The following is a 23,288-nucleotide window of genomic DNA, read 5'->3' as shown; positions in this document are numbered from 1 at the left end:
ACATATCACACAAGTCTGATTGATAGTTATATTTATCATGAAAAATTAATCAATGGTAATAATTGTTTGAACTCACTGGGATTCTGCAAAATGATCAAAGACAATTAGCCAGATCAACACCTTATGTTTTTATTGTAGAACTTTACTATGTTTGGCTGTGAAATCTCTACAACTTTCTTCATACTTTTGTCATATGGTGTGCAATATGGACTATCCGATTTCAGCAAAAGTGGGGAGCATCATCTGATGCTAACTTTAGTCTTGGAAGTCAACATAGCCTGTCTCACAGCACCAGATTCCTTTTTTACCCACATATTTTTGAAGGGAAACAGATAAACCAACTATCAGATTATAGATGGAGACTATTATTGCTTTGTATTGTTTCATCCAAGTGCAAAATGATGTTTGAAGAGGCACTGAGTTCTGGAACACCTTCTGTATTCATAGACTGAATGGACCCTGTGTAGGGAATGAAATCATGAATAAGAACCTCACTGTCTGCAACAACAAAGATCTTTAACCCCTACTTTTTAGGCCTCATAAGTAAGTATTGTTTTGTTGCACTGGAAGTTCTTGAAACTTCTTTCTCAAATGATCTACCACTGGTCTAACCATAAAGAGCTTATGTGTTTATCTCATCACTATTATGCCTGATGTTTAGGTTTGATTTCATAGCAGTGTAATCTCCATACCTTCCAAACAAACCCCCAGACCAGTGCAGATGTTTTCGTTTTTGAGTAGTTCAAATTACGGTGAAATGAGTACATAATCCTATTCATTATTCAAGTTCCTCCATAGTTAGATTTAGTGGTTTGTTTATATTTTTCTATGAAGCAAAGAGATTTGACTGATGGACATCATCATCTATCTAAGGATTCTGAAGTGAAAAGCTTCTTGAAATACCACACTGGCTTTCCTACCTAACGTCCGAGAAATTACTCTCTGAGGCTTTCCAAAACACAGACAAACACTACGTTTTTTACCAAAACTGATGACATCTGTCTCAGGTAATAACCCAAACTCATCATCTACCATGTCCTGTCCTTCATCAGAAGATTCATCACTCAGTACAGTGTTTTTCAACTGGTATTTTGTTTGCAAAGCAGCCTGCTTCTAACTCTTGCATAAAAGATGGCAGGATCAAAACTCCTACAAATACAGGGAAGCACATGCATAAGCTAGAACAAAAAAGACATTAGATACAACCACTTCAGTCTGCCATAGCATATTCATAAAGAAAACGTATGGCAAAGTCATGATTTACTACTATAATTCCTCATCATGTTTGATATCATAAGGCACAAGTGAAGGTCACATATTATGCACAAATGGTATAAAGTTAGTAACCGTGTGACAGACAAGGCAAAAATATCACCTATATATATATTTCCTCACAAATCATATATTTCAACAAAACCTCAGGAGACAGATGGATTTTCATGATCTACAGGTATTCTTTTATCAATGGAAAATTTACGAGACGTGAAACAAACTGATATTTCATCCATGAGCTACAAAAGATGGGAGTAAACACAGAGCATCAGTCACATGTATTTTTCAACATTTAACTGAGCTTGGCATCCTTTCTTCTCGACCATTCAGCTTTCGGTTGCCTTTTTCTGATAGAGGGATACTACACAAATTTGTCAAGTCTAACATACAGAGGGGTGGATGTAATCTGCCCTACCTGAGAGGCAATAGGAAAAAAGGTCATGAAACCGTCCTGTTGGGCCACAAAAGGTTAAGTCTTTCAATTCAGACTGAACAACTAGTGAACATATCTGACCGTGAATAATTTAACTTGATGGGCCTGTGTCATACGCAGTATAACAGATTTTTCATCCCCTTTCAACAAAATAAAACCAAACCTCATCTTTAAAAAATTCAATGGTACATATGAATGTATGAATGATCATTATAAGCCTGAACAAGTTAGCTTTTATATTTATTTTATTCATTCTTTATCTATATAGCACCAGCTCTGGTAGTTTGATGTCAAACAATATTACAGCTGAGGTGATAAATTTGCATTAGTCATGTGGTTACCCAACGAAACATATAATCTGACAAGTGGTAATATAAACAGTGTACCATAATGCTATATCAACAAATACTAAGCCTCAAAGTGGAAGAGCACTGTTTCTATGATGCTGGTGATGAGTTTATCAAAAACAATAAGGCCAAAAAACAGTAAATTATTAGTTGACCTAATATTCTGGATAGTTTCATGTCTAAATAAACACACCCTAAAGTATACCTCATTAAAAATTTTTATTATAGGTTTAGAGGCAATTTTGTGTGCCTATCAATCGTCAGTTATTAACGTCTTAAAGTATATGACTGAATGTCATGCAATCTCACATAGATTTTAAAATAGTTTCAAAGTGTAAATATCAGATTAAATGCATAAAACCTGCAAGTGAGTAGGTTTAGTCTCATCTGAACCAGTGCATGAGACATGGCACCACGACAACAGCCCTTCAATGGAGTCATTGCAAAAAATACCAGATAGCATGTACCATCAAGTAGAACAAACACAACCTAATGGAGTAGTAGAAAATGAGCAAGAAAAATTACTCTGGAACTACAGTATCAGGACAGACAAGGTGATACCAGCACATTGACCAAGCTTGACACTGATCAATAAAACCAAAAACAAAGTATCAGCCACAGATGTTGCAGTACCATGGAACTCCTAAGTGGAGAAGAAAGAAGAAACGGAGATTTCCATAACTTTCTGACTAAACTCAGAAGACTAAGGGATATGCCAATATAATTAGTGCCCATTATCACTGGAGCAAATGTCACAATACCAAAAATCTCTGAAGAGAAATGGTAAACTGGAAGCCAAAGTAGCCCGGGACTCATGCTGGAGAATACACTACTAAATCAGCTCTTATCATAAGAAAAGTGATGGCCTCTTAAGGAAGCAGGATGCAACCTAGAAGCTCACACTATAAAACCACCAGTCTGGATAGACTGTGATAGAAAAAAACAATGTAATCTGCTTAAAATTTTAAGTTATTTTCTCTAACCTGTCACTTTTGACAAATGCTACTGGGAGAATTCTGAAATGGGATAAGCTTTAGGAGCCTCACTTCCACAGATTCCAATTGCCTTCACCTAGGAGACCTCGCAACCTCAGAGATACAGGTTTTTCAGCACATGCATCAGAGGCTAACTCCAGATTGTGTTGTCTCTCTATTCTCTATCTCTAGCAAGCTAGGTGGAAACAATTTTGTAGTTATTGTCATAAAATGAGAATTATTTTGATCACTGTCACTATTCTACACAGCAGATTTTTCATTAATAAAGTGATAAAAGAAATTGCCATTTTCAGAGCAGGTCTGCTCTTTGCACGTCTTTCATGCATGTCCACTCTTGTACAAGTCCCTGAATCTCATGGCATCAGGCTAGCCTCTTCTGTAGATTTGAAATAGTTATGCCAACACTTTCAGAAGGTTCCTAATCTTAATCTCAAATAAGTGGCACCTTTCTTTACTGCTTACAAGCTTTACAAAAGCCTGCATGTAATCCTTAGATCAAACTTCCTCAGTCAACTTCACACTGAAAACAGCCTTCTTATTGAAGTCTGAGTCTTCAAGAAAGTTCAGCAAGCTACATGTGCTCTAAGGTCAATTAACGCAAAGACAAAAGCTACAGGTAACAGAGATCAAACTATTTTGCCCTTCACTATTCTGTTACTTTCCTACCATAATGAAAATGTCCAGTATGAGCTACGTCTTTATCTGACAAGAGGGTACCTTCAGGATCTTCCTCTTCACCAGTATGTCTGGAAACAAGTAATTAAGAATACCATCTCTTATTGGCTCAGGCAGGCTATTCTGAAGGCTTAAAAGAATGCAATGAATGACAAAGCACCTCAAGTTAATCATTTGTCTACTAGATCAGCTTTTTCAGTGTCGGGTTTTCAAGACAAATCTTGATGTCAATGCAGTGTTAATGGCAGGCACCTGAAGGTGCCACACATTTTGCAAATTTTTATTTATGGATGCAATAGACCAGTTGGCTACATTAACTCTTGATAGGTCCTGCAGTAGCAACAGAACTACCTTTTTAACCATTCACTAACCTATCTATTAATCATTATTATTATTAGGAATATGAACACTATTCATATGGAACAAGCCCACAGGGGCCATTGACTTGAAATTCAAGCTTCCAAAGAATATGGTGCTCATTAGGAAGTAAGAGAAGGTAAAGGGAAATACAAAATGACATCTCTACAACGTAGCTCCATGCGAGTTACTAGTACTTATGCCATACTTCAGGGTCAAGTTCGTCCTCTTTGTCAGCATGAGGATGGCATCTGCAACATTCCCTACCCATTTAATTTACCAACTTCCTGAAGTTACTTTGCATACCAGGGTATTTGTCCTTTCATCACTACCCCCTACATACATTACCTTGGAGAGATGAAGATTTTCCCTTTCAATCAAATTTGGAACTTTCAAATTAATCCAGCTCATCTCAACTGAAATTTATCCACCTCATCTGAACTGGAATTTAAGCTCATTAGAAATAATGGGTCTGTGATAACCAATATTATCTTTCAAAAATAGTTAATTTTTCATATATGCTCTTATATTTTGAGTTCCCTCCTCCCAACTCTAACGTCTTTTTGCTCTTTTCAATCAGAAAAACAAAGAATGGGGGAAGGCATTAGCTTGAACTGATGGGTCTGCTTGTGGGTGAACAAGGTTACCAGCTCGCCATTGAGTGATGATGTTCAGCCATCCATGGGTGGGTGACTATTCCACCAAAGGCAGGGAAAAGGTCTCACCAAGCATGCTCAGTTAAGATTTACAAGAATCAGTCATTTACAGTAAAGTATTTGAAAACAAGACTTTGTTTTCAAATACTTTACTGTAAATGACAAACATTATTTCTAGCAAAGTACAACAATGAACAGTCTACTACTCACCCAACCACCCATATGTCTTTTTCCTTGTAGGCAATTTCATAATTGCAATGCAAGTTGGGTAACATTCTTAGCCAAGGCATTACTTACCTAGACTATTGCAACCTGGACTTCTTTTCTATAAAAAATCATTTTAAGCTTAAAAAATTAAGATTTTGTAACAATGAAGTAATAATAAAAAAAATTCACATACTGTGTTAAATCTGCAATTAATTTTTATAAAAATGATTAAATCAACATAACCCCATGTAACTCGAGATACTCCAACACATACCATCTACGTCCATCTTCGTTTCAGAGGATCTGAATGTAGGTGTTTCCTCATCTTCCTCCTCTTCAGAGCTTGAACCACCCTCTTTGTCTTTTGAACTGAAAGTAAAGAAAAAATCTAGTAACGTATAATAATGGAAGAAATACAATACTATTGTCTGGTGTTTCAAGTTAATTTGGTGAGGAATTAAAAATGTTATCATCTTAAGTACTTTGTATCTTATATGTAACTTGTTTTGAGTATGTACATATTCCTTCAAAAGTTGTGTTTACTGCCTTCACACACAACCATGTAGTTAGGAAGGCTTTAAGAATTCTTAAAGGTTTTTGAAACATGATACACTACCTAAATATGACATGCATATGATTTTGTCCATTAAAGGGAGCGTGTGAAAAAATTGTTTTTTATTAATAACCCTGGCTTTTTTGCATGAATCAGTTTGAAATTTTGGGCACTGGTTAGTTTATGTATAGCGAAAAGGTCAGCATTCATATTTTCCTTCTCGCCACCCCCATTCGCTGGTACCCCCCAAAAAAAAAAAAAAAAAAAACTCAGCCATAACTATTGTAACCTAAGAGCTGAAATTTACATGGTAGACAGGTATTATAGATTAGAATAAAGTAATAGAGTGTTTTTTCAATTTTTTTTTTTTTTTTTACAAATATTTTTCGATTTTTTAAAAATCTTGGATTGGATCGATTTTATGGAAAAATAAATCCCAAAAATATTTTTGGAACAAATTAAAAACAAATACTCTATAGTTTTGTAGACAATTCATTTAGCTTTCATTTGCTTTTTGTTTCATTGAGATAGGTGAATTCGTTACGTCTGAGTTTCCATTTGAAGGTCGATAACTTTAGTTTTGAGATATGGGCCTCCAAAGTTTTATGATGGCATTTTTTGCTTGTCTGTCCATCTATTTGCTTGTTGTCTCACTCTTTGAGGTTTTTATGACAAATTTGATATGTTATGTCATATTGGTGTTATCTGTGATTATTATTTTATGTATATTGAATTATATTTTATATATTTAGACTCCTGGTCCCCCTCTTTCCTCTCTCTTGGATGCCTCTCTCTTCATGACGTCATCTCTTCCTTTCTTTTATGGGATGTAGACGTTTAAATTTTCTTGGTCTTGGCATGGTTTCTTCTGAACAAAGAAGTATTGCAAAGCCAAGAGAAATACAAAAAATTGACTTACAAAGTAATATAACTGCATTGAATGAAAAGTGTGTCAAAACATGGGCGAGGTTGGGCAGCATGACGTCTTGACTTGCGTAGGATATAGTTGCATATACCGCATTTAGATATTCTTCTTTGATAGCTAAATTGAATTACTACCGATATACTGAAGATATCATTACATAATACGAAAAATGTACTTTTCTTAGTGATAGTAGGGTTATGGTTTTGGCTTATAACTCCAAAACTATTGCGAATTTTTTAATAAAATTTTCTGAGAAAATAGTCAAGAGGTGTAAGAGTCCGTATGTGAAATATCAGGAAAAATTTGGATTCTTTGATTTTTTCTTAAAACGCTCCCCTTAAAATAGTTCTGTATGATGTGCTATAATTATACTTTAGTCATCTATAATTTACATCAATAGTGAAATTTTTATTTTTATGAGACATTTATTTTTATACAAGTCTATGTACTACATCAATTAGCAGTCCATCATGGTCCTTACAATATCCTTCCTGCAAGTAAGGAGCTAATAAATTATGACTGCACTTCAATTCGGACAACCAAGACCAACCTAAAGGGTGGTAATACAGTACAGTATAACTATATTATCATGAAGCTCTGGTTACTTTCTTATTCTTCAAATAAAAACAAGAACTTCTTGCATGTGAAATGAATATTAACTTAAAACATCCACTTTTATTTGTATTTAAGGTTACTTTTCACCTGAACTCCTTTGAACCATTTCCTAGCCACTTTGGCAAAATGAAAGTTCTTCAACAGGAAACAGTACTTCACAACAATTCCCTTATTCTTCATAAATCCCAATAAGAAGGGTTTCCATTATTCTCCATTTCCCAAATGTTACTTTGTGCTTATTAGCCTTCTCCATACCATATTCTTACAACATTTTTAGGCCCTATGTTTTTTTTTTTTAGCCACTCAACTGCCAGCCAGAAAATACCCTTTAAATCTGAGATTTACAAAGGAAATAATCTTATGTTTCAAGCATGCCCCGTTTTAGCAAACAAATATAATAAGACTTTAAAATATTTTTCAATGACAACACAATGTCCACATCAAAGGAGATTCTGTATCACAACTGCAGTGGACCTCAAAAAGCTAAGTATTTAAATACTAACCTTTCATCTTTGACAGGATCTTGACTGAAAGTTATCTCTTTTTCTTTGATATTCCAAATGTTGGCCAATTCATGAAGTTCATGGCACCTACTCGCACACATTTCTTCAAAGAGCGAGAGATTCTCACTGACACCACCTTCACCTCCACCATCAACCCCTGCTTGAGCAGGATTGTTACCAACTCCTGTGACACCAGATACTGAGAGACCTTGAGTTGATAATCGCTGTAGTGGACCACTGAAAAGCAAAGGACTCATGATTAAATTTACTTAATCACATAAACATAAGACATCGATTTACCAACGAAGAATATAGACATCAGAAAAAAAAAGGTAATAAATGAAAAGACTGTTTTGCATGCTATGGGTGGGTCTTTTGTTCCCACATGTAGAGGGTGATGAGAAGTGGTGCACAAAGGCTAGTGATTGACCTTACATCTCACATGGCAGCCCATAAGGCAGTTTTGTGAGTCTTCTCCTAGTGTAAGGGTAAGCACTTATAAATGCCTCTTGAGTGAAAAGTGTTATACAGCTGACCCTCGATTATTCGTGGTTCAGTATTCACGGCTTCAATTATTCGCTGATTTTTCTGTGGAATGTATTTTTCCATAAATAGCAGATTTTTCGAAGAGCAATATTGACTAATTACTGTATTTTCAAGTTATTTTTGTGACTAAATACATTTTTTATGATAAAAAAATGATTTACTAATTTTCAAATATTAATATTACAATTAATACAACTAATAATAATAATAATAATAATAATAATAATAATAATAATACTGAACCTATAATAATACAGGTACAGCTAGTGCTTGAGTTATGACAATTCCCCTTAATAATTTGATTTTGCTATGGGGTTAGCAATTAATACCGATATGAAAGTATTTTGAAAACATTGTTAAATTTCGCGAATGACGGGCACAGGCAGCAGCGTACAATCAGGCAGCAAAAGAGCCCAAATTTCAATAGACCAATTTCTTTCCCTCCATCTCTTTATCCCATCTTCTAGTTTAAGTTAAAAAAGTAAAAGCGAATGATAAAAGTATTGTTTGCAACGTTATACTCGCTGCATAAATAAGTACAGCCATAAATAACCGAACAAGAAACAGCTGTTTTGCTATGAACAACCGAAATGGATAACAGCTGTTTTACTTGCAATTCAACCATCGTACGATAGTAAACAATTACCATAGTTGTAAGAAATGACATTAAGTAGAGTAGGAATGATATATTTTTACATTATACTCTTATTCACTATGGCGAAAAGATCAGCAAGGAAATATACTGCTAGATGTAAGCTGCAAGTTGTAGCTGAAGCTGAGAAAATGTTCAAGCTGCTAATGACCATAAATTACCATGTATCAGCAACATTGATAAAACTCCCATAAACTTAGATAAGCCATCAAACTTGACAGTAAATAAAACTGGAGAAAAAAGTATCTTAATCAAAACTACTGGGCATGAAAGAAAATGTTTTATTGTTGTTTTCACGGTGATAAAAGATAAATAGGTAAAGCTCATATTACAGTATGATGAAATCATGTGAAAATAGTAAACTGAATCTGTTGATTTTTTTGCACAAAAAACATGCCCCAAATACCATCTACTAACTGATTGATTATGAAATTTAGGTTTTGAAGACCAAGCGCCGGAACCCATCAGGATTATTCAGCATCATAGTTAAGGTGAAATATATAAATTAATGATTATGATTGATAATGAATAGGTTAATGATGACATACTCGTAAAATTCAGTGTTAAAATATGAACGTAAAAAATGAGGAATGATACTGGATAGAACCAGCAAAAAATAAATATATATTAAACTTTTTAATGAAAAAAATAACTAAATTTAGTTCACGAGACATATTTAAGTCATATTTGGACTTTGAATAACAAAAAATAACCTTGTTCCATATAAATAAAGTATCTAGAGATTAGTTTACACTAACTAGAAGCAAGAAAATCACTGAACTGAGTTAAATACGCTGAAATAAGCCTACTGCGTAATCGCCCTCAGCTGATTTCCAAACCAAAGCACTCGTTGCTATGTTCGTATTTCATAATACAAGAGTAATATGGGAATATGAGAATATATAAAATATTATTGGATACAGTGAAGTAAAGCATAACTTGGAAAAGACGCATATTCATTGTTTTTATTTTATAACACGATACTAATATGTGAATATTACGCTAATTGTATGTCATATCTCGTGTATGATGCGACCCCTTTAAAATTAGCTTCAAAATTAGGTCTTCAAAAGTTTCATGACACAGTACACGAGTATATGTGGTAAAGTTTTTAAAACTTAAATTTGCTGCTTTATCATCCCCCCCCGCTTCCTCTTCCAATTTTTAGTTATACATAGTCATCAACAGCCCAACACCATTCAAGTATGCCAATGAATTACCGAAATACCCTAACAGTACACATCTCATTCTTGTCTGTGTTATTCAATTTCTTTTTGTACTGAACTATCATAAGTCAATCTGCATTGAACCTCCAGAATTAGATGATACTAATAATTACTATACCCTATATGTATAGAGTATAGTATACTGTACGTGTATACTATATACCATAGTGTAGGCTATGTTTGTGTTATTCAATTTCCCTTTGTATTGAATTATCATAATCAGTCTGCAAGAAACTCCAGAATTAGCCGATACAGTAAACCTCCGTATTCACAGGGGATGTGTATCACGGCCCCCCTACAAATAGCTTAAACCTGTGAATACTTAGAACCCTTCTAAAAACATTCCTGTCTTGCAACCTTCCCTTCAATACCTAATACTTGATGAACTGGAATCAAACATCATAAATAAACTATAGAAAACGCACTAGGCTAAACTGAAAAGCTACCAAAATAATGGGTACGTCGCCAAATCCTCGGGAAAAGCGAAGAAAAAACCTCACATATAACTACCAAACCATTCAATGTTGATGGTAAAGCCGGCAGAAAAGTAGTGATGATCGCTGTTAACGCTGTACCTATTGTTCCCCAACAGAGGGTGGGGTAGTTACCTACACTATGAACAAATGAATCACTACCGCAAACTTCAAGTTTTTAACTGCAGCACGAGTGGAAAGTATAACTATGTAATTACTTGGTAAGTTACATATATGAAAAGTAATTTTATATTTTTGTATATAAAACAGATTATGCTATAATTTTAATTTTAGACAGAATCTACTGATAACTTTTGAGAGATACAACACAGATAAAAAAATATTAATATGATGACTTTTTATGATAAAATAAAGTTTTATATATACTTACCAAGTAATTACATTGCTTATAATTTCACTCGCCGGCAGTTTAAAAATTTTGAAATTCGCGGTAGCGCTAGTGTTGATGTAGGCGACTCATCCATGCCCACTTTCAGGGTAAGAGAGGAATGACTTCAACAGCGTGATTCAATGTTTTTGCCCTTCTTTGCATATGAGGGGAGGAGGGAGGGCTTGATTCGTAATTACTTGGTAAGTATATATAAAACTTTATTTTATCAAAAAATGTCATTTTTATATATGCTACAAAGTAATTACACTGCTGAAACCCAAATTGACATGGAGGTGGGGTATATGGATTAACTACCCTAAAACCTAATGGATGATAATGAGTTAGAGGACAGCAATATTAGCATTGGTACAATGCTTGTCGTTCCTTACCTGGCAAGAGAGCTGCTGCAGGCAGATACTGCCTCTGGTCAGCACTCAACCACATAGGGTGTGGCAAGTTGGTCAGACACACCTCTACATCAGTGGGTACTTTGCAGCAAGAGATGAATCCAGTGACTGACAAAGTATACAAGAAGCCAGTTGCCCCTGCCCTGGGCACATACTGACCAACCCAATGAACTTGAACATACACAAAATATAAAAACATCACCCACTCATTAAAACTAAGACTGGTGGGTCTCCAGGTACACAGTAACCCCAGGCTCCCCTTACGACTCAACACCCAAATACACGGCGAAGAGAAAAGGAAGGAAGAAAAGCTTCCTACGCTTCCTCCCCCAACACCATGCCAGCCACGGATAACTGCCCTAAAGTACTACAATTTTCAAAAGTAGTTTCCAAATCACGAAGATAAAGGGTCGTGAAGATAGACTTGCACCTCCAGTAAGTCACTTGGAGAACTGATGATAGAGACAGGTTGTGCTTGAAGGCTAAAGACATGAAGATGGCTCTGATCTCTTGAGCTTTAGCTTTGATGGACGTTAAAGCCTCTTCTCCAACCTGGGAATGGGCCTCAGAGATCAGATCCTTCAAGAAGAAAGACAAGGCGTTCTTTGATAGGGCATGAGACGGATTCCTAACTGAGCACCACAAATTACTCGTAAGACCTCGAATCTTCTCCACTCCATGCAAGTAGTACCTCAGTGCTCTCACTCGGCACAGAACTCTCTCCTCCTTATCTGGGCCTAGTATTTCCATCAAGCTTTTAATAGTGAAGGAACAAGGCCAGGGCTTGGCTGGGTCTTTGCTAAAAAGCCCAGGGTGAAGGAACAAATGGCATCAACTTGCAAAAATCCCACTCTCTTGTCAAGAGCATGCACTTCACTGACCCTTTTGGCGGTTGCTAACGTCACAAGAAAGATTGACTTCCTGGTAAGATTTCGTAACGAAGCACGGTCTGGAGAGCCACTTCAAAACTACCTTCCGATTCCAAGAGATGGCTTCTTGCCCCTTGGATCTGGAGGTATTGAAGGATTTTATGAGATCGGACAGGTCCTGATTAGCAGAGATCCATACCTCTGTGCCGAAACACTGAACTCAGCATAGCCCTGTATCCTCTGATTGTACAGGAGGACAGGCCCCTAAATGTTCTCAAGACAGGAGAAATTCGGCAATGTCCGCTACAGACGTCTTAGAGGATGAGATGCCATGTCCTCTACACTAGGCTCTGAAGATTGTCCACTTGGCTTGATAGACTTTGTCGGTAGAGGAGTGCCTACACTTGGCAAAAGACTACGAAGTTGTTCTTGAAAACCCCTTCTGTCTGAGGAGTTTCCTGACAGTCTGATCCCTGTCAGGGCCAGAGTGGACAGTCCTTGGTGGAACTGCCTGAAGTGGGGTTGTCTGAACATATTTGGTCGCTGTGGTAACAACCTCGGGAAGTCCATCAGCAGCTTGAGGAGTTCAGGAAACGATTCCTGTCGCAACTTGGAACCGCAGGCGAGTACATCTTCTGCTGCCTTCGTCGACATGCGGGGCTCCTTCAGCCAAGAATCTGATTTGTCACTGGCCCAATTCAACTACCCTGACCCTCTAGACACCTCTGCACCTCTTCCAACCACTTCACCACTTAACATCTCCTGGGAGTCACAGGAGGCAGAGAAACAAGATGCCGTCGGTGTCAAAGATGCAGTCAACTTGATGAAGGGGGGAAGAGGCGGAGGAGGATGTTTAACCCTCCTCAAAAGTTTTAAAAAAGACCAGCCATCATAAGTACCGAATGCAGCACACACAGGTAAGTGACAGAGTATGTGTTTTGGGAAAATAATAAAAACCATTTGTGTAAACTATTGTAATGCATGTTGCATACAAGACAAAATAAGGGTTATTTTTTGTAATTTTTTTTTTTTTTAAATAAATATTGATTGTGTAAACTACTGAATTGTGTGTTGTATAAGAGAAAATAAAGGGTATATTTTTTATGTGTGTACAGTACAATGTAGTATCATTGTGTAGCCTACTGTATTGCATGTTGCATACATGAGGAAAATGAAGGAATTTGCTTTTTTTTTAAGGGTATTTATAGTTTTTGTTTTACAAATATGGGAAAATAAGGTAGAAAGAGTAACTGTTTTTTGCATAAAGTTTTCAGTTTAAAGTGTAAAGGTTCTTTTTTATAAGCATACTTAATGTTTACGGTTATGCGGGTTTAACAAGGTAAGGCGAGGAAGGGTACAGAGGTTCCCTTAAACACCTGCAGATTTTTTTTTACTTGCCCTTTTCCTGATTTCGCTCTTATAAGACAGGCCCTTGGCTCTATTAATCCAGATAATCGAGAGATTACTCTATGTATTCACATTCTACAAGCTTTTTACATTACTTTATGTTCTCTTTACATTTTGGCATAGCCCAGCTTTAAACTAAAACTTATATAAAATGATCATTCTAACTAAGCATATTTATCGCTCTCTTTGGGGCATAAAAAACATTGTTTTAGTGAGCAATAAATAACCACAGTCACTTACCTTAGGTTGTCATCAGGATCTTTGAATTCCTCATCAGCATAGCGAAACTCCCCAATCACATCCATATCCATTTCTTTAAAGCCCTGAAAAAGTAAGAGAATATGGGAACAAAGTTTATTAACTTGAAAATCTTAGTTCCTGGAGTAAAAAAGAACTCTTATCTGCAACTCAATGTCACTGATGCATAAGTAGCATGTCTTTACGATAACAAACAAGAAATACCTTTAACTTGAATAATCATCAATAAAAAGCTAAGTAAAGACTGCAGAAAAGATAATTCTACAAATAAAGCCACATAGAATCCACAAGTAATCAAATTTGGCCATTTCAGTATATTACAGTCAGTGAGAAAAAAGTTCACAATGCAGCAGCTCCTACTTGTGAATTACAAGTGAAAGGTTAGTTATTAAACGTTTAACCTTTAAACAGTGAGTTACAATATCTGCAATAAACATGTGAGTCAAAAAGGAAGATCCTGCAACGTACAGTCTCTCTCTTGAAACTTTTTACTTTTCAGCTATTCATGTTACTCTTTTTACATAGCTATCCAATCTGTTAATAACTTTTCCTTCCACAATTTTAATTTTCTTACTAAAAGACCATTTGGTGGTGAATTACTGTAAATACAAATAAGATTTTGGTTAATGTGGTTCAGATTCCACAATACGCTGTAGGTCCCGTTACTAGGTAACTAATTGGTTCTTAGCCATGTAAAATAAATCTAATCCTTTGGGCCAGCCCTAGGAGAGCTGTTAATCAGCTCAGTGGTCTGGTTAAACTAAGGTATACTTTTCATGCAGCACTTAGAACTTGTACGAGGGAGAAGGTGAATGGAAAGCATCTTCATTAATAAAATCTCATTAAAAAAAATCTGCTTTTATCATTAAAAAAAGTTTCACCACATGACTGACTAAATAATGTTAACATAGAGCTGTCCAAAATTATTCTTGTAGTGTGTATAAAAATATAATTCATTAAAAATATATTTTTTAATTCAACAACTGGATAAGCAGTAAATACTTATGATGATTTAAGTCTGAGATTTGACATTTGGTGATGAATTTGAGATTTGACATTGGGTGATGGTTTCAATTAGGACAGTTACATTAAACAACTTTTACAGTGAAAGTTGAACAGCATACTCAGTGTTCATGGACTGGGTCATGAAAGGTATTCTGTAAAAATCAATCTGTTAAACCAGTGTGGCTAGTTCACATAAAGGCAAAAACTACATGAATTTGGCATTCGTTTTGAATGAGACAGCATTATACCTTTAGAAATTTAATGTATTTTAATGTTACTTTTAGATTCAGTACTTTACCAAGTCTACCATTTACTAAAAAAAAACAGGCTTTCAGTAATGCTAGTAAATCATGCACATTAATGCTTAACTTGATCTGGTCATGATACACACAGCTTTGAATCCTTTTTCAACATCTCTGTTTCTTATAAAAAAATTAGCAGGAACCCAATGTACTGAACACTTTCATAGTGTTTTAATATAACTTATAGAATGATACTTCATTTATTGCATAGAAGAATTTTGGACAATATTCTCTAGGGCTTCAAAACTTATCATCAATACCATTCTTATGTAAGATCTTCCCCTCTGAAGGATTAAGCTTCAGTTCTCTCCTCTATTTCCTATTTTATGCTCTCTTTGTGAAGTGTTATATAGTCAAAATTTTCCTGTTATTTTGGGCTTCATTAATGGTCCTGACCTCATATTCCATATCCTTTATTAATGGGACTCTCTGGTCCTTTCCCTTTCTCATCAAAAGGAAAAGACCTGTTTCACTCTAATTACCAACCTCTGACCAACACATCATCAGCAACTTATTGTGTAGCTTTCTCATGCAGTTTCATCTCCCCAAAGCACACCAGCCCAGCCATCAATCTCAGCATTTTTTGATAACATTTCTTTATCATATGTGTCAGTCTCTGCTACAAAGATAAGTACACATGTAACAAAGGTTCACTGTTGCTAAAAGCATAAAATGAATCTATGATGCACATCTAAGCGTTGGCACTTAGAAAGACAATGAGGGAAATTTTGAAGACTAACCACAAAATGTGGAAACTCATGACTGGAGTGAACTGGAAAGACCATAAAAACAAGCAAAATGCTGAGATGTACAGCCCAATAGCTTGAAAATAACAGATATCAAGGATTGATAAAATGCAGGCATATGATGAGAGAGGGGGAGAGGACATTTAGAAAATCATAGAGAAAAGGTAAACCACTGATCACTCTCATCATTGCTTCTAACACCAAAAAACAAAAGGGTCTTTGTAAAATTCCACCATATATCTTGTCTACTTTTACGTCTACAAATCTGCAGCCTCCTGTCTTCTAATTGTTATCCAAGTAGGTCTGGGTCTTTCAGCTCTTCTGGTGCTCACAAAAGCCAAGCTGACATTACCACTTTCTACTGTCCCTGGATTTTGTGAGTTGGACATGTCCCAGCCATCTCCATTATCATCACCTCCTATTCATATGGAACTTCCTTAATTTCCTGCTATCTGAATCCCAATATTCTTCTTGAGGGTTTATTCTCAGAATTTTCATTTTCTAGTTTCACTGTCATTGCATTGTTCTTCCTTGTATGAGAATACAGATTGTACTAAATTAATGTATAATCTCACTTTTGTATGCAGTTTCAGTCTATTTCCCATATTTCCTTGTGTTGAAGACCCTATTTCTTTACTAAAATAAGTCTTGGGAATTTACTGTGCTTCCTAGAGGTCAAAGATTACATTTTTCATCAGCCCAACCCAGCCCCGGAGGATGGTTATCTTTGCTATACAATAGCCAGAATGCCTGTGCATGACCTCTACATGAAGTGTACAAATTATTCTACATGACCTCTAGATGAAGTGTACAAATTATTCTTTGTTAAAATGGTAAATAAATAAAAGTATAAAAAGTATATGTAACAAGATTCATTCAGGTATAAGCAAAATACCATGGACAAATTAACAGACAAGTAGTAACTTAAACGTTACACATCAATATTACCAATATAATCACTCTTCTCAAATTACCTTGGCTTTGAGGGAATATTATTACCAAAAAAAAGTACAGTAAAACTTTGATATATAAAAAGGGTTTATCAGTAAATCTTACTAGAACTAGACTATAGCGACCAAAGGTTAAATTTTACAATACAATGCTTTTTAGGATTTCTTCAGTAATTCACACTTGGCTTTTTTATATTTGGTAACAATGTGTAAAATGTTTTTCTTATTCTTATTTTTAATATCTGTATAGCATGGATTTTAATCTTTAATCTATTTTTATTTTGTTCTATTTTAACCAAGCATAACTGTGCAATAAAAAAGATTCACAAAAATGTGAATACAGTAGCTCATGAAACATTATTATAACTACATCTGACTTCCTTTGAGACAGTATTGACTAAAAACTGAATAAACAAAATGACGCAAATTCCAAGACCATATCTCAAAGGAAGAAATAAACTTCGTATTTCAAATGTACAGTGTATAAATTTGGGAAAACATTTTGTATGTCAATGATACAAACCCAAAATAAAGAAATCCCATGCCCCTTAATATCATTACCGATCTCATTATGCACTAGAGATTCAGATAGCTGTCATATTCATATTATGTTTTTCTTCTAAAACTAACCTCTCATAGATTGAATAGCATCCATTCTTGAAGATTAGATACACTCCTTATACACTGTATGCCTCAACATTCTTGAATATCTATCTCATTACAAGTTAAAATAAATACCCGCATCCAACATACTGTATATAAATTAAAGGGTATTGGTGTAATTAGGCACACCCTTAACAAGAAGTAGACAAGCACAAAGTTTTCCTTTATAAAATCTAAAATGGACTCTAGGGTGGTACATATGACCCTAAGTTCTAATTTTGTGGGGTTTGTATTATCTTAAAAAGTAGCCAAAGAAGCAGTAACTTCTACACTGACAACACACATGGTGGAGTCAGCAGTTGTTTTCTTTACAGTCTCACTACTGTGTTGCTGGTACTTGTGCCTTTTTGTTTCATGTGCTTCAACAATTTATTCAATAGAGGAAACATCAAATTTCCTATTTGTGACATTCACTGCCAGTCCCTCGTGTTCTTGCCGTGGTGTTTGCCTGCACTTCAATGGTACTGCCAACTGACATAAGGCCAAAAGTGTTCAGGCTGGATAAACCTTGTTCTAAAGAAGTGTGATGAAGACAGGTCTAAAACACAAATTCCAACCTAGTATGATCTTCCCAAAGTGATGCATCACATCTGCCATGCTAAGGACGAGCTTCATGTACATGACAAGGGCATCTGCATGAAGAATCTGCATGAAGAACATGGAGCAATACATTTGAGAAGGTTGACTAGACAACCCTTCTCTGGCATAAACCATAGCATCCAGTGGGTGTGTTTAATACTGCACTGAAGATTGCTTCCATGAAGTTTGTGCATCTGTGAAGGCTTCTTGTATTCAAAGTGTCAAAGGCTGGCTCTTCCAGTTAATACTCCAACAATATGTAACTCTGGACACATCAGGGAAATCTTTGAGAAATTTTACATAAAATAAACAGATTTGGTTGACACTATCACGTACTTCTCAATTCAAGCAAAACTGGCTTGATTCAATGTTTTGTACCCAGTTACACCTTGGCTGATGAGCTTGAAAAGTTGTCGGTTTCTAAGTTGAGCAAGAATTGTGTTAGCCCTTTATGTTGTGCACGCATTCCGATAAAGTGGTTGGATTTGTTAAGCAACTGTACCTTCTTAGAGAATTAATGGACATCCTTCCTCTAATTTGGTACTAATGAAAGTCTTGGTTTTGGTGGAAAACATCAAAACTTGTTGCAAACTACCTTTGGATGTTTGGTATCACTTAATATTGGTAAAACTGCAACTCATCCACAATGCCCTGTGCATCTAGCATTAAGCAATATCTATCCACCAGCCCCAGCCAACCGACTGATGGATGTATGATGTTCATGGCCAAGGCCCAGACATTGTGGCCATGTGGATCATTCAATACTGTCGTACAGAAGAGTACTAGGGACAAAACATAGACTGCCAGGTAGGATAATATTTGTAAACATCAGTCATTGATTAAAAATAGTCTTTGAGAACTTCATCTCTCAATATGCATAAGCAAAATTAAAGATAAATCAATCAGCATGCTATAAAAGCTAATAAAATATAGATGCCAAAGTTAATACCAATAAGTGCAAGTGACCATGTTGATCTGGCTTTAAGTCACAACTAAAGCCCATTTGTAGTGCCATCCATCTGCAAAAACCTCAAATTTGAGGCAAATGAAATATTACATACAATACCATTCTTCATAAATGGTATACAATTCTGGAAATAAATTATTCTACTGCTCTACTTCAATTATAATCATTTACCTAATGACTGGAAAAAGAAGATAAATACAATTGTAAGTGGCATAATTATACCAAGCTATTAGCAATGAAAAATTCTGCATGCTTTTAACTCCTTCCTAGGAGCCTATTCATCCTCTTACAGAAAAACTGGACATGGTATCCAATAGTATAATAACTTAAACATTCCCTTGAACATACATTATTTATTGGTTTGGATTTGGGATTACTGTTTACTGCAGTCCCAACTGACGAGGGCAATTTTCTTGAAACTGTTAAATTACCTAGCCTTTCTTCTTGGCATAACTAAACTTAAATTAACTAGCCTATAAATAGCCTAAATTTTTTTCTTTTCGTGGCAACTGTCAAAAACAAAAAATTTGCTATATGTTGGGAACCCCCTCTACCAACAATAAGCAAACCTTTACATGAAATATTTCAAGTCATAAAAGTTGCCTACCATTCCATAAAACTTGTGATTAAGGTGCATGTTGATGCAACCTTAACATTCTGAGGCAAGAGCTGGGAAAATTTCAATTCATTTCTTATTGGACTAAATTCTTTAGTTCCAACTATTAAATTCAAAACCCTGTGGGGGAAAAGACGGCAAATTACCATTCCTAGAAACAGTATTCTCTTCACACAAAGGAAGCCAACTTGGCAATTTCTTATGTTATCCTGATATCTCCGTAAAGGTCATGATTGGCTGCAATCTATTTCCTGAAGAACAACTGGAGTCAATTCATTAACATCCGACCCAATTGGTCTATCCAGAATATATTACACTGAATGCACCAAAACAGTTACTCAAAACCTCAAATCCAACAACTTGTTCATTTTTTATACCCTAAAACCACTGGCAGTTTGTTAATCTGAACACTTTTATACAAAACCAAACCATCTCAAAATGCTGATTCACTTTCAACTATACAATACTAACCTTTTTATCACTTCTCCTCTCCATATCTCCAAATTTCTGACACCTTTTTTCTATTCATCTAATGTCACTTATACTAAGAAAACCATTAATCAATCGATTTTTGAAAATTTATTTGCAACAACATTCACACTTTACTGTACTTCCATAAATGGCAACTGAAACAACAATACCTTTAAGCATTTCTTCTTGCTTTTCACAGACATTCAGTCTCTTCCCAATACCTTGTACTCGCAAACCCTTACCTTCATATAATCACCTATTCTATGAGACACCCATTCCCTCGTCTTACCACCATCTATTACAATTATATCTACTGTGCTTCATGGCATATAAATGCACATAAAAAATATATACAGTACATACAAATGGCTCAAAAAACCACTCCTGTGTTTATATAAGAAGGTGAGACCTCCAGTTGGTTGTTATCCTCAAGACTCTCTACTGTAGATCAATTTTTCCCAGATGGTTAGTACTACCTTGCCTGATTCCAAAATAATATAATTTACTTTATTATTATTTTTGCTTTATGTACTATTATTACCATTACATTACTATGCTTAATGTGCAAGTTTCATTTGCAGCACATTACATGCACTATACTCTGTTTTTTTCCATCTGTCCACCCGCCCATGGTGCTCGCACATGGTAAAACTGCTTCTGGGGCTTTAAATAGTTACGCTATGTGTAAGTTTTAGGTAAATAAAAGGGTATCTGGGTGTACATTTGCAATTGAAAAGTGTTTTTATAATTTACTGTATGCGAATTACACTGTTAATATTCGAAATAGGATATTGTTATTATTGTTGAATGTAAGCTGCCTTTTCAGGGTGGCGAATGGAACAGCCAGACACAGTGGCAGGAATATTGCTTCTCTTGCTGTTCACTACGGCAACAATAATGTATTGATTTTATGTAGCGAAATTATTATTATTATTATTATTATTACATTCAACAATAATAACAATATCCTATTTCGAATATTAACAGTGTAATCCGCATACAGTAAATTATTAAAACACTTTTCAGTTGCAAATGTACACCCAGATATCCTTTTATTTACCTAAAACTTACACATAGCGTAACTATTTAAAGCCCGGGATGCATTGTTACCATGCGCGAGCATCACAGGTGGGTGGACAGATGGAAAAAAACTGACTATAGGATAGGTTTCCTATGCCTTTCTCAGCTTTGGTAGATTCCACTGATAATGTATCTGAGTTAACTTTTGACTAAAGAGGCCTAGAATAAAAAATTTCGTAGGCCAAATGCAAAAAGTTATACATTCAACCAGGCTTACAAAACTTAGGGCTATCTAACAATTCATTATTATTTCTTGCAAGTAATTAACAACTACTAACTGTTTCATGCAAAACACTGGCATAAACAACAACAAGTGCTAACATAAACAACTGAATAAAAAAACAGCTATTTGCCAATGTTAGTTACAGCATTGAGTTGCATTACAGTTTCCAACTTGTTAAAAACTTGCTAATTCAGCCTTCATGCAATGGAGAAGAAGGTCTTGGGAAAGTATACAACTAAATTTAAGCTGCATGTTGTAGCTAAACCTGAAAAAATGAATAATGAGCAAGCTGCAAAATATTTTAGGATAGGTGAAAGCAACGCTCATTTAAAATTTACTGCATATATAAATAAAAAGGTAAGCTACATTTTTTAAAACCCAACTTTGTAAATTTCACAAACAACTGCATCTCCGAATTGTGTTTTATTTATCAACTAATGCCAGTCAAGATGTCAGTATTGGTCAATCATCCATCATTTGGCAACTACGGCAATGATGTCAGTAAACTCAGTCATCTGATTATTTTGAGAATGTTACCATTACCAGAATACAAATAGTGCATGATTGCAATGTTCATATTTAATAATAGATCATATGATGATATTACATGAAATATAATTGGATACAGTAAGTAAAACAGCCATCTTAATAAAGTTATCATGATTTTAAATACAACTGTACTATTTGACTTTTGAAATTGGATACATTAGGGGTGACAGCCTGACCAGGGCCAACAGCTCACATGCATTTTGGCAGACCTGAGAGGTCTTGCTGCTTTACACCAAGTGACTCGGGGTTACTTAATTCAGCTGTTGGCATGGCAAACCAACCTTATGACAGCGGGTACACCCTCCATAAATAAAATCTGGCTTTTTAAAGCTTTCTGGTTTCAAGAATTCTTGATAAAGGATTGTCAATCTACACCAAGAGCTTTTTTCCTGAATATGCCCTGTTGGAATGGAGGTGCATCTAATATCCCTGTGCATCTTATATGCTGTCAAATATAGCACCTTTATAATTCAATTGCTTCCATATTAACATCACTGCTTCACTGTCTTGATTTTAAGTTATCATCATATCTTTACTTTTGCTCACATTTTATCTCAACTCAGACCTCTTGGACACAAATTTTAACTCTTGCACTAGCTCCTACATTTTTTTTTTACTAGCCCCAATCACTTGCACACACAACCCCTTCCACAATCCATTGAGGGCATTTGTCATTCAACAACTCACCAACTTCTCGCACCATTCCTTCCACAAAGTTACTAAACAGCCGAGGATACATAACACACCTTTGTCTCCCTTCTGCAAATTACAACACATGCTTTGCTCCCACCAAAAAAACTTTCAATTCCTCTAAACTTATTTTCAAAACCATAAATCCTTACAACCTTTGCACTGCTGCTTGATTTTATCATAAGGTTTTTAGGTTCATATATGTCTTGTATATATTTTTCCCTTTACGGTCCTTTCACACTTCTAATACAGTATTACACAGCAAACATTTGATTCACATATCCTCTACACTGTTATCAATGCTTCTTCCATCAGTTGAGCTTCCCAATTGAAACCATACTATACCTTCATTGGCATACAAGTAAGGCCCATATAATTCTCATTGGAATAGAAGTAATGCCCATAAAATTCTTAAGTCTTTTCTAATGTTTATCTTTATACAAAGAAATTATATTCCTTTCACCCATTCCTTCAAACTTTTACCTAAGCCAGACATAGCTTACTCAAGAACACTTCCACCTCCACACCACAGCATCTCACATGTACTAATAACTCCTGGTGGGTCTATTTTTAACCTCTTTAAGTGCATTCATATATTTACATTAACCCCTTTTACTCTTCAGTCACCCAGCTTTGCCTCTCTTCTATCCTCCACATTCAACACTTCATCAATATATTCA

At 35.4% G+C, this 23,288-nt stretch overlaps 1 protein-coding gene across 35 annotated transcripts in view; it reads right to left on the bottom strand.

The window, feature by feature from the left end:
- fmt (phosphatase 6 regulatory subunit 1-like protein fmt) overlaps positions 1–23,288 on the bottom strand; it is a 253,522-nt gene that overhangs the window by 33,587 nt on the left and 196,647 nt on the right. For all 35 annotated transcript variants that reach the window (XM_067081658.1, XM_067081718.1, XM_067081630.1 and 32 more), the window contains 3 exons: positions 13,750–13,832; positions 7,539–7,775; positions 5,217–5,311 (listed from right to left, as the gene is read on the bottom strand). In XM_067081658.1, the coding sequence (XP_066937759.1) occupies positions 5,217–5,311; positions 7,539–7,775; positions 13,750–13,832 (415 nt within the window). The remainder of the gene's footprint in view (positions 1–5,216; positions 5,312–7,538; positions 7,776–13,749; positions 13,833–23,288) is intronic.

This window comes from Macrobrachium rosenbergii, chromosome 3 (genome assembly GCF_040412425.1).
Source record: "Macrobrachium rosenbergii isolate ZJJX-2024 chromosome 3, ASM4041242v1, whole genome shotgun sequence".
Classification (NCBI taxonomy): Eukaryota; Metazoa; Arthropoda; class Malacostraca; order Decapoda; family Palaemonidae; genus Macrobrachium; species Macrobrachium rosenbergii.
This window is presented reverse-complemented; position numbering and strand designations above follow the sequence as displayed.